General features: G+C 38.1%; 1 protein-coding gene across 1 annotated transcript; it reads left to right on the top strand.

Moving 5' to 3' along the window:
- Nucleotides 1–3,506: 3,506 nt before the first annotated feature.
- On the top strand, nucleotides 3,507–12,140 carry LOC129313878 (uncharacterized). The gene is given in 9 exon segments (XM_054957275.1): nucleotides 3,507–4,280; nucleotides 4,362–4,823; nucleotides 5,189–5,665; nucleotides 5,753–8,466; nucleotides 8,693–8,926; nucleotides 8,928–11,005; nucleotides 11,008–11,753; nucleotides 11,755–11,971; nucleotides 11,974–12,140. Coding segments are annotated over 9 exon segments (7,869 nt in total).
- The last annotated feature ends 1,105 nt before the right edge of the window (nucleotides 12,141–13,245 follow it).

Here is a 13,245-nt window from a genome sequence, read left to right as displayed (position 1 = left end):
TCACACCTTCTTCATCCCTCGTCGTTTCCTCTCAGTTTGCAGGGGCTACTGCCATCACTGACTGTGCACTCCGTTCTCCTCTGTGTCTTCATCTCCTCTTCCTTTCTCAGTTACGGGCATCGCGGGAGCGTGGGTAAAGTTAGTTCACACTTTATTAATTGCTTCTATGAATTTTATATCCAGATGAATAAGTCTCGAATATACGTATTTATTTTTATGCTCATATGCTAAGCACATATATATATTTTTTTTTAAAACTTAAAGTAGGAGATTTTGAGAATTTTTACAGACATTTAAAATGATCTCATACCATAAAGATCAATAAGATTTTACAAGTATGAGGATCAATTTTGTAGATACTTATACGGGTTCTAAAGGCCCATTATTAAAATTAACTCTCTCTTTATACTAAATATTTAAGTTCCATGTGAGATTTTAAGAATTTTCGTAGGAACTTAAATTAGTCACATTATTATGTGGGACAGTAAGTCCTCGTAGATATAGTGATTTTCAATTTTTGTAATAAATAAGTGATTTTTGCAAATAATCATATAATATACAATTTAAGAAACTTAATTAACCAAATTAAATGTATTTAAATTGTAACCATATTTACCAATTATATCTTTTAGCCACGTGAAATTTTTGAATTTCCGTAGGCTTCTAAGATCATCGTATTATCGTGTGAGTCAATAAGACTCTGCGGATATAACGATTTAGTTTTTAAAATATATATACATATATATTATATAATTAATTAAATCAATTAATTAAATTTAATTCCTGTCTCGTGTGAGATTTTAGAATCTCCGTAGATATTTAGGATAATCATATTACCGTATAAGTCAATAAGGCTTTGTAGGTATGATGATTAAAATTCTTCAAAACATGTATATACATACTTAAAATATATTTTTGATACTTAAAATGTACATAAGAATATAAATAAATAAATTAAATTGCCAAACTCTTCTATCATGTGAGATTTCAGAATCTTCGCAGATACTTAGAGCAATTGCATTACCGTATGAATCAATAAGGTTCTACAGGTACTGCAATTAAATTTCTAATCATAAAATATAAGAAAAATAATTTTAAACCCTTTCATTTCTTTATTCAAAATTTAAAAATTGAGAAAATAATTAAAATTGAATTACCTTTTGCAATTTAAAACACACATATCAAAATTTCAGAAATTGTTTTATTTGCAAAATGGTGAGTTATTTCTAATTAATTTCTCTTCAAAAAATATTTTTAACCGACAAACTTTTAAGCCCGAACTACGTGGACTTTGATCCCCATCACAGGGTACGTAGGCCTCAGAGTCAGATTCTGAGTCAAGTCCGTCCTCCCTCGTAAATAAATAAACATTTCTCACTCAATTATCATCATTTTTATATCAGACACATGAATATAAAAGGGATAATTAAAATAATTTTAAAACCATATTAATAGAGCACAACAAACTTCAGGTAACTGTTCTCACGAACGGGTGTTGTGGGGTGCCTAACACCTTCCCCACACTCAACCGACTCCCGAACCTATTCTCTGATTTTGCAGATCACCCTTATCCTCCTTTTAATCGGTTTCCCGAGATTTACCTCAAAATCTTGGTGGCGACTCCTCGTTCGATCCGGTTCCCGCCGCGAAGGCCGGGACCTCCGCTTGCGCGCCGTCCGCGTCGCATTTTTCCGGGTGCGACAGTTGGCGACTCCACTGGGGATAATATGAGAGTCAAGCCTGTATAAATTTGTTGCGCTCAAAATATAATATGGTTTTTCTTTTATTATTATTATCCCTTTTAATTTGTGTGGGTTTTTTTCCCCTTCTTTTTTTTCTTTTTTTCTTTTTTTTTCTTCTCTCTCTCTCTCTCTTTTGATTCTTATAACATGTCTTAGGATAGATAACATGCGGAATGAACCTTAAGATAGATGACTTTTATTTGTACATATATTTGTTTCTCTATTTGATCTGATTAAAAGTTGGGAGTTGGGTAGCATATGAGAATAAGATAGCATGCTTGCATGCTCTCATCACACTATACACGTACACAATTTGACACACACATATTTTGGGCCCTATACCTGGGTCTGTGAGTACTATAGTTAGTAGAGGTTAGTAGTGGTTTCCCTGTGGAGTTTTTGAACTCTCGGAGGTTACCATGAATACCTCACCCAAGCTGTTACTTGCCTAATAAATTTGGTCCCTGTAGAGCTTATGTTCTCGGAGGGCCAAAATTATTAAGTAAGGTCTTCACCTTTGTGTGAGGGCATCTTGGGAGCCTTTTAGGAATATACATCCACCCGTGAATTACACGTTTCAGACAACAGCTAGTAGCCAACCATTCTAGTGAGCACCCGATTATGAACTTAAGTCTCCCTGAATAGGACGCAGGATGAGAGTATTGATCTTTTATTGCATCATTGTCATAGCATGTCATCATAAAGTATTCGCATTTTTTTTTAAAAAAAAACCACAAATTAAATAATTTCTCTTGTCATTGAGTTATTTCATTTTTAAAGTTGAGACTTTAGCCATGTGTCAGTTTTAGCTGCACATAGGCTAATTAATCCCTTTCTCCCTATGGGGCAATAAGCACATTGAGGAGAGAATGGATTTTTTTTTTTCCTTGCATATCTATTATCAAAATCATTTTTATCATTTTTTTTCTCTTTTCTCAAAAATAAGATTGTAAGGCTAAACCTTTCAACATTAATCATGTGGGGATTTAAGCCTCTCGTCCATTAATTGTTTACTCCATCTCCCTATGGTGCAATAAGTATCTGGAGGAGAGGGTTTTCAAAAAAGTGAGCCAGATAGCTTGCTAAAATTATGAGAATTGTATATTATTAACCTTTGTTTTGATTAACAGGAACCGTGAGTTATCCAGAATCTTTGTGAAATTGGCATAAGGGATAAATGGCACTCGAAGGTAGTACAAATCTAAGTCATACTGGAAAATTATATCAGGGAAAAGGGATCAAATTATCTGTAAAAGTTGAGCCGCTGGAAACCTTAATTGAGTTGAGCCGTCATATCAAAGGGAAGATTATGCAAGATTTTAAAAGGAAATATGGAAATATCTTGGATCTTCTGTCAGTCACAATACATAATGATGCAATAATGGAATTAAGCCAATATTGGGATGCCTCGTTAAGATGTTTCACATTTCAAGACTTCCAAATGGCACCGACTTTGGAAGAATATGGAGAAATTTTGAGAATGCCCCTTAAGGAGAACATGGCAGTATATCTTTATCCTGGATATTTACCATCTCGAGGCACGATAGCGAAAATTTTGGAAATTCCTAAGGAAAAGGTACGAATGGTTTGCCCAGGACAAACAGAGGGAATCTCAAGAGCTGATGTAGAAGCCCACTTGAAAGTTTTGGCAGAAAAGAGGCTTGGGTTACATTTTGCAGAGTCTTTGCCTTATGCATATATGGAATAATCCTGTTTCCATCATCAATTGGCATAATTGACTTAGGAGCCATTAGTGTATTCCAAATGGTGGAATACCATAACGTGAATCCGGTACCAGCAATCTTGGCAGAAACGTACTTGACCTTAACTCAATGTCACAATAAAGGGAAAGGAAAGGTCAATTGTTGTATTGCATTACTGGATTTATGGATGCTTGGCCACCTTTATGGAAAGACGCTTCCTTTCAGAAAGAAGAACGACTCAGACAGTAATCCACTCATGTCTTTTAAAGGCCAATTCGTGATTGACGGAATGAGCTACATGGATTGGAAAAGAACCTTCTCAGAACTTAAAGAAAGTTCCATTTTATGGAAACTAGACTGGTGGTGGAAAGAGGAGGTTATTTACCATTGTGGTGACTTTCCGAATGTGCCTTTAATGGGACCCAGAGGGTGTATCAACTATAACCCTTCCTTAGCGTTAAGGCAACTGGCCTATAAGCAAAATGTTCCTTCTAAGAAAGAGGTGCAGGAGTTATACTTTCTACATAAGGAGGATGGGACAAAGTTATCAAACCAGAATGTCAAAGAAGCATGGCAAGAGATAGGGTACAAAGGGAAGATTGAGCTAGGGATACGTGTAGTAAACTCAAGTCCAGAATACACTACTTGGCTGAAGAGTATGATTCAAGGAGCAAATCCTTTATTTCATCCTCAAAATCCCTTGTTAGGCAATGACTTGAAAGAGATTAATGGGCAATTGGTTGAATGCTTGAAGATGAAGGAAAATGAGTTACAAGCGCTTGCTAGCTCAGAGTCTAAGAATAAAGAAGAATTGGAAAAATACCAAAACGAATGCGTTGAGTTACGGAGGAAGCTAGCAAAGGAAAGAGAAGGGCATAACCTTGAAGAAACACCTGAGACTAAGAAATTGAAAAAGGAAAATGCCAAACTGAAAAGGGAAGTGCAAACTAGTGATAACAAAGTTCAAAGTACTAAAGCAAGACTTGTCAAAATAGTCAGAGAAAATGATGCATTGAAGAAGGAATTACAAGACATCAGACCCATTGAGGAGATGCAGCAAGAAATCAATACGCTCACAAGACAATTGGAAAGGAAGGTGAATGAACTAGCCAGGGTGAGAGGAAGTGCAGCTGAGACAGCACAGAACTTTGTTCAGAGGCTTAATCAACAAAATGAAGTCTTAGAAGAGTGGAAATCACTTTGCCTTGATCAAACAGAAGAAACCAAAGAGTGGATGTTAAAATGTAGGCAGATAATTGATTTGGCTAATGACAAAATTCCAGAATTTGCAAGAGCATTTAAGCAAGCTGAAGGCATGGTTCTCCCTGGAGGAACTCCATTAGAGATTGTTGAATTCTTCCATTTGTGCAATGAAATTGTAAAAGAACTCAATAGCGTGACAAAGTTCTAAATCTGTATTAACATTTGAATCATTGTATGAGGATCCAGATGACGCTTTGTGGTTGTGAAATTGTTGATTGATTTGTACTACCATCATTGTCTTAAAACCTTGAATTTTGATAGGATCCAATGTCCTTCTAATTCAATGGTCAACTTTGAATCCCCTATGAAATAATAAATTTCTGGAGGAATTTAAAGGGTGCTAGTGTCGTGAAACCCTTATGTCTACACAATGCTGGATATCTTACAAAACAAACGTAAAGGTAAAACTTATTAAAATTAATTATTATGTTACACAGGTAAGCCAACATTGCGCCTCGAAAGAAAAACTCGGTTGACCAGATTCCCGCCACTGGAGCATACAACACACGATCGCGTAGTCGTGCAATGGAAAATTCAAACGTGAATGAGTCAGCGACCTTAAATGATCGGATGTCTGCAGTGGAGTCTAAAATGGCCGAAATAAGTGACATGATGAAATTGCTAACAGAGGCTCTAAAAGGACGGAGTGATGATAACCCACCACAGAATACCGTAGCAGATGAGAACGCGGCTAATAGAACAATTGAGCCAAACAGAAGATCAGATCCTAAAGTACCCACGCCAGAGAAACAAGATTCTGGGATAGGGGCCTTTAACATACCGGATGGTCCTGGGGAAGATCATGCCTACATGTTCCAAATCCCACAAGTGCTACATAAAGAGAAGGAGTTGAAAGAAGAACTTGGAGAGATGAAAGATCAATTGAAGGCTCTTCAAGGATCAAACACGTGGGGTTCCTTAGACTTGAAAGAATTATGTTTGACCCCAGAAATTGATGTTCCCAAGAAATTCAAGATGCCAAGCTTCGATAAATATGATGGTACAAGTAACCCAATTTATCATTTGAGGGCCTATTGCACAAAGATGTCCATATGGTCACAAGATGAGAAGTTTCTGATAAACTTCTTTCCTGAAAGCTTAACTGGAGCCGCATTGACTTGGTACATGCAACTAGACCAAACCAAGATCAAAAGATGGAAAGACCTTGTGGATGTTTTCATGAGACAATACAAGTTCAATCTTGATACTGCTCCGACCAGAGAACAATTGAAAGCAATGACCAAGAAATCATCAGAGTCATTCAAAGAATATGCTCAAAGATGGAGAATAGTGGCTTCGCAAGTGCAACCTCCAATGGTTAATTTCGAACTTTGCTCGTACTTCATCCGTGCATTGCCTAAGCCATTTTACCAACACATGATAGGAACACATGTCACTGATTTTGCTGATTTAATGGTAATTGGGGAAAGGATTGACATAGACATACGAGAAGGGAAGATAGCCACTTCTCAAGCTGAAAGTAGTTCACGAAAGAACTATGACCAAAAAAAGAAAGAAGGGAATGTGAACTATATTCAACCTATAAGACAAGCAGCTACCAATTCTCAAGTCCCTTATCAAGTAGAGGGAAGGAATCAAAGACAGCAACAATTTGGGTTCAGGCCTAACAAGCACGGACAGGATGGAGAGAGGAGAAATGTCCAATCCAGGGATAGTCGCCCATGGCCCAATTTTGGATTAACAAATGCTGAATTGTACCATAAACTTTTGACAGCCCAATTATTAGGTCCGCGACCTTATAAGCCTCTTGGTCCGCCTTACCCGGCATGGTATAATCCAAATGTTGTTTGTGAATACCACATGGGTGCACCTGGGCACTCAATAGAAGACTGTGTGACGTTTAAAAGGAATGTGCTAGACCTAGTTGATTCTAACCATATCCAGCTTAAAGAAGAGGGAAGCTCTACCCTTACTACTGATCCACTCCCAAATCACGAAAAACGAGTCAACGCTATTGAAGAAGAAGATGCGTGCTTCAAAAGCTCCGCAAGGATCAGGATGCCTATGAATGAGCTTTATGCTCACTTAAAGGAGTATGGCTATATGCGAGAAATGCTCCTCACGAATAATATCAGTGATCAAATGCCTGGATACTGTGAATATCATCAGGAGAAAATAGGCCATGACATAGAAAGTTGTGAACAGTTTAAAGGAGCTGTTAGAAAAATGATGGCGTTAGGGATCGTGTCTGTAAAGAAGGGAGACGCCAAAGTGTGCATGGTAGAAAAAAAACATGTTGAGCTTGTCATTAAAAATTCGAGCCCAAAAGAACGGGTTCAGGCAGTCTCTTTTGTGATAAACAAAGCCTCTGCAGATCTTGTACCTCACGTAAGACAACCAACATTGACCATAAGCACGCCTCATCCCTTTCCCTATGAAAGTGATCGAGCAGTCCCGTGGAAATATCAAAGCATTGTGGAGAACCACAAAAACCCAACGTTGATTGCCGGGACAAGCAATGAAATGGCAAACCAAGGGGGTGTTACTCGAAGTGGAAAACCATACTTACCATCTTACATTAGGAAAATGGTAAAAGAGAAAAATGCAAGTATTGACAGGCCAAAGGAAGATAATCCTAAAGAAATGGAAAAATTAGAAGATGAGTTTTTATCGATTATGAAGCAAAGTGATTACAGCATTGTGGACCAATTGAAGAAAACTCCAGCGCGTATCTCCATACTTTCTTTGATTTTGAGTTCCGAAGCGCATCGCCAAGCATTGCAAGAAGTGTTGAATCAAGCTTTTGTGCAGCCTAATATAACCCCTGAGAAGGTGGCAAGTGTAATGAATGTTGTAAAAGCCTCCTCTACCATTTCCTTTTCGGAAGAGGAAGTTACAGAAACCGCTGTCCACCAAGCCAAGGCTTTGCACATCACTTTGAAATGTGAAGGGTTCATAATCGCAAGAGTATTAATTGACGGAGGATCAGCGTTAAATGTCTTGCCGCTCTCCACATTCGAATCATTATCACTAGAGGCTTCAAGTGTACATAAAAGTAATATTGTGGTAAGAGCATTCGATGGATCAAGACGGGAAGTATTAGGATCCGTTTGTCTCTCCCTGGAGATAGGGCCAAGCAGGTTTAAGGTGGATTTCCAACTCATGAACATAGACCCAAGTTACACAATGCTGCTAGGAAGGCCATGGATTCATTCTGCTAGGGCTGTTCCTTCTACCTTACATCAAAAGGTTAAATTCATCAGTGATGGGAGAATTATAGCAGTTAAAGGAGAGGAGGAAATCATGGTGAGCAAACCAAGCTCACTCCCTTATATTGAGGCTGCAGAGAAAGATCATGGAGTTTCTTTTCAAAGCCTAGAGGTTGAAGATATTTGCGATAGTACTCACAACATCAATTCCGTCGTGGCTAAAATCATGACGAAGAGTGGGTTTATGCCAGGGAAAGGTTTAGGCTCTCATTTACAAGGAATTACGTGTCCAATTAAGGTTTTGGATAATTGTAATCGCCAAGGGTTAGGGTATGAGCCTACCCTAGAAGACCAGATGAAAGACAAAGCAAGCTTGGCAAAAGGCAAAAAGGCTAGTAAATTGGAGATTCCACACATTAAAGAATCCTTCCCAGGCCCGTCCGAGATGATATATAAACCAACTATCTCAGTGATCTCTTTTAATGAAGATGTAGCATGCAGAACAAGTGCCTCAATTGCAGTCGATGATTCCAACAAAGTTCTGGCGAATTGGGAGTTTGAAGAGGCCAATGATGTCATTAGCTTAGAGTAATTGTTTCAATTATGTTGTTCCTACTTTATCCACTTTTGAGCCCAGGTTTAGGTAATAGATCTTGGGTATTCACTAATGCAAACTTTTGATACACATAATTCATGAAAATGAATTTCAATTGCATTCATGTCTATTTCTTTATTCCACCCTATCTACTTCAATACATCTTTCTCCGTTTCATTCCTGTTCCTTATTTTATCTCGTTCCATATTCATTATCCAGGGATTTTGTTTCTTCTGATTCCATCTCCCACCCAGAGATTAATAAACCCTGTGAAGATGATTCATTCGTTGCCACTGATATGCATGATTGTGAGTCTGATGATGAAGACATAATCCAAACTTTTTCAAAGATGCTTGAATTGAGTGATAAGGGAATATGCCCACATGAAGAAGTGATTGAGATGGTTAATATGGGAACCGAGGAGGATCAAAGAATGCTCAAAATAGTAGATAATCCTGAAAGGACAAATGATTGAGTTGTTCAAAGAATACATAGATGTGTTTGCATGGTCATATAAAGACATGCCTGGGCTAGACCCAAGCATTGCTTCTCATAAAATACCATTACTTCCCAAGGTCGAGCCTAAGAAACAGAAGTTAAGGAGAATGAACACGGGGGTGTCCTTGCAAATAAAAGAAGAAGTAATAAAGCAGTTAGAAGCAGGATTTTTGGAGGTAGTAACTTACCCACAATGGGTGGCAAATATTGTTCCTGTTCCTAAAAAAGATGGTCGGATTCGAATGTGTGTTGATTATCGTAATCTAAATAATGCGAGTCCGAAAGATGACTTTCCATTACCCCACATTGATGTATTGGTCGATAATACTGCTCGAAGCTATCGCTATTCCTTTATGGATGGTTATTCAGGGTACAATCAAATCCCTATGCATGAAAGGGATAAAGAGAAAACAACCTTTACAACCCAATGGGGAACTTATTGTTATCGGGTAATGCCTTTTGGTTTGAAAAATGCTGGGGCAACTTATCAACGAGCTATGGTAGCACTATTCCATGACATGATGCATAAAGAAATTGAAGTATATGTAGATGATATGGTAGCTAAATCAGCGGAGAATGAGAGTCATGTTGGAGTCCTTAGAAAGCTATTTGGGAGATTACGCGAATATCGGCTAAGATTGAATCCTAACAAATGCATTTTTGGAGCTCTTTCTGGGAAGTTATTGGGATTCATTGTGAGTCGTAAAGGGATAGAAGTAGATCCAGATAAAGTGAGAGCAATTCGAGAAATGCCATCTCCCCAAACAGAGAAAGAAGTTAGAAGTTTCTTGGGACGATTGAATTACATTGCTAGATTCATTGCCAATCTAACAGCCACTTGCGAACCAATGTTTAAGCTGTTAAAGAAAAATTGCAAGGAGACATGGGATGATGATTGTCAAAAGGCCTTTGATAAAATTAAAGATTATTTGTTAAATCCCCCGATTTTGGTACCTCCATCACCAGATCGTCCACTAATCCTTTACCTAACAACTTTACCTCGCTCAATGGGAGCAATGCTAGGTCAACTTGATGATTCTGGAAAGAAGGAAAGAGCGATTTATTTCTTGAGCAAGAAGTTTAATGAGTGTGAAGCTCGTTATCCGGTGATTGAGCGAACTTGTTGTGGACTAGTATGGGCAACTAGAAGGCTAAGGCAATACATGCTTTACTACACTACCTGGCTAATCTCACGAGTGGACCCACTTAAATACATCTTTGAGAGCCCGCACATTGCTGGTAGAGTACTAAAATGGCAAGTTGTACTATCAGAATATGATATAAAGCATGTGATGCAAAAGTCAGTCAAAGGTAGTGCAATAGCAGATCACTTGGCCGATAATCCTTTAGAGGATGACCAGCCATTAGATTTTCAATTTCCTGATGAAGGCATATGCACTACAGAAGAAGGTTGTGATGAAGGAAACAATGAAGAGCAAGAATGGGAAATGTATTTTGATGGAGCCGCCAACATGCATGGAAATGGGGTAGGAGCGGTGATCGTTTCACCAGAAGGAAAACAATTTCCAGTGGCCATCAAATTAGAATTTGATTGTACTAACAACATAGCAGAATATGAAGCTTGTGTTAATGGTCTTCGAGCAGCTATTACCCTTGGTATACGGTGTTTGAAGGTATTTGGTGATTCAGCTCTCATTATTCATCAAGTAACAGGAGAATGGAGAACAAAGGATGTAAAATTGATTCCCTATCAAGAACTCCTAACAGATTTGATTAAGCAATTTAAGGTTGCTAGCTTTCATCACTTGACTAGAGATAAAAACCGTTTCGCTGATGCTTTAGCCACTTTAGCAGCAATGATCCAACTTGATTGTGGAGTCCATGTCCAACCCATCCAAGTGGAAGCTAGAAGCTTTCCAGCGTACTGTCTGAATGTTGAAGAAGATCGAGAAGAATATCCTTGGTTCCAGGATATTAAGGATTATATCACTAAGAGATCATACCCAGCTGGAATGACTGAGAATGAAAAGAAAACCCTTCGTCGTTTGGCTATGACATTCTTTATCAGTCAAGATGTTTGTACAAGAGGGGTTATGATGGTACTTTACTTCGCTGTGTGAGTTCAGAAGAAGCAAAGAAAATCATGGTTGAGGTACATGAGGGCATATGTGGCACGCATGCGAATGGTCACACTATGGCCAAACAGATTCAAAGGTGTGGCTACTTCTGGCTAACAATAGAGAAAGATTGCTTTGAGCATGTCAAGAAATGCCATAAATGTCAGATCTATGCTAATAGGATAAATGCTCCTCCAATCCCATTACATAATTTGGTATCACCCTGGCCATTCTCAATGTGGGGCATTGACATTATTGGCCCAATTAACCCAAAAGCTTCGAATGGACATCGCTTCATCCTTGTCGCGATTGACTATTTCACAAAATGGGTAGAAGCAAATTCATTTGCTAGCATCACGCAAAAGACGTTCCTTAAATTCATGAAGACAAATATTTTATGCCGATATGGGATTCCTGAAAGGATCATTACTGATAATGGTCCCAATCTCAATGGAACGGAAGTCAGGAACTTTTGCGAGAAGTTCCAAATCAAGCATCATAATTCAGCCCCATATAGACCTCAAATGAATGGAGCAGTTGAAGCAGCCAATAAAAATATTAAGAAGATCATTGGAAAAATGACAGTAACTTATAAAGATTGGCACGAGATTCTTCCCTATGCTTTACATGGTTATCGTACTACTGCACGCACATCCACAGGGGTAACCCCATACTCCCTTGTTTATGGAATGGAAGCTGTTACACCCTATCGAGATGGAAATACCATCTTTAAGAGTATTGGCAGAGGTAGATTTAGAAGAAAATGAATGGATACGAACCCGATTTGAGCAACTTAACATGATTGAAGAGAAAAGGCTCATTGCAATGTGTCATGGACAATTGTACCAAAAGAGAATGGCAAGAGCTTTTGATAAAAAACTTTGCCCACGGGAATTCAGTGCTGGTGATCTTGTACTCAAGAAATATTGCCTAACCAAGAAGATAATAGAGGCAAATGGGCTCCGACCTACGAGGGACCTTATATTGTCAAACATGCCTTTTCTGGAGGAGCACTGATCCTAGCTGACATGGACGGTCAAGAGTTAGCAAAGCCCATTAATGCAGATGCTGTCAAGCGTTACTTTGCTTAAACAGAAAATGAGAAAGAATGAAGCGCTCGTTAGGTTGAAAACCTGCAAAGGCAACCTAGGCAAAAGTTAGAGCTAATAGAAAATGAAAAGGAAAGAATAGCTCGTTAGGTTAAAAAACCTGTAAAGGTAACCTAAGCAAAAGTTAGAGCTAAAAAAAAAAGGGGGGGGCCAAAGCCATGATAAGAAGAAGAAGAGTTCGCCAAGACAAAAGGATGTCTTAGGAGAAGAAAAGGAAGGCATCAAAAGTTAAATATCTATGTTTGGGAAAGTTGTCTCCATCGTCTCTCATATTATGCATATCAATAGCAGCTCAGTGAAACACCTGTTGGGGTTTTGAAAAGCTAAAGGAAAGAGATGTGATTAAGTAAATCCATATATCCCATTCGCGCTTTAGCCATTTGTACTCATAAACCAAGATATTCCCATTTCTCTATGAACTTTAGCTTCAGTGAATGAATTTTTTCCACCCTTGCTCCTTTGAGACCATCTTTCTTCTCGTTTCATGTTATCATATTCAAATTCATATCCCCTATATTACAGCAGGTTCGCATTCAAGGAACAATATTTATTGACGCATTTACTTGACGTAGAATGCTGGTATCTTTATTCTCTCCTTTCGCCCTTAAGGTATCAAGATCATTACGTAGGTGTAAAATGATAATGAGAGCATGTCTACTATCAGTGTTTGGTTATAATAGTTAATCTCATTAATTTGAAGACAAGATCAAGTGACGAGAATTTGATCATTGGAATTTTCTAAAGAGGGGCAACAGCATACTGTGATACTACACCTATTAATGAATAAAGGTTAAATAACAGACTTGGAGGTATTACCTTATGTTCGAAATGATTTATTCAATGTGCACAAAATTTTCAAAAAAAAGGATAAATACTAAGATGGTTTTTCAACATTAAGCTTTCCAATAAAATTTTTTGCAATACATTTGCATTATTCATACATTTGCATTGGGGCAAATAAGCGCGTCTTACCCTTAGCATTTGTCACAAAAGGAAGTCTCATAAATTGAGGCAAACAAAGGTTCAAACCTTTTACATTGCAAATCATCCATCCATGGTATATTGTACATATTCTCAGCACTTACAA

Source organism: Prosopis cineraria, unplaced genomic scaffold (genome assembly GCF_029017545.1).
Source record: "Prosopis cineraria cultivar Desert tree isolate PC_DT_omini unplaced genomic scaffold, ASM2901754v1 PC6, whole genome shotgun sequence".
Taxonomy (NCBI): domain Eukaryota; kingdom Viridiplantae; phylum Streptophyta; class Magnoliopsida; order Fabales; family Fabaceae; genus Prosopis; species Prosopis cineraria.
The sequence above is the reverse complement of the archived record's forward strand: the minus strand, read 5'-3'. Positions and strand labels throughout refer to the sequence as shown.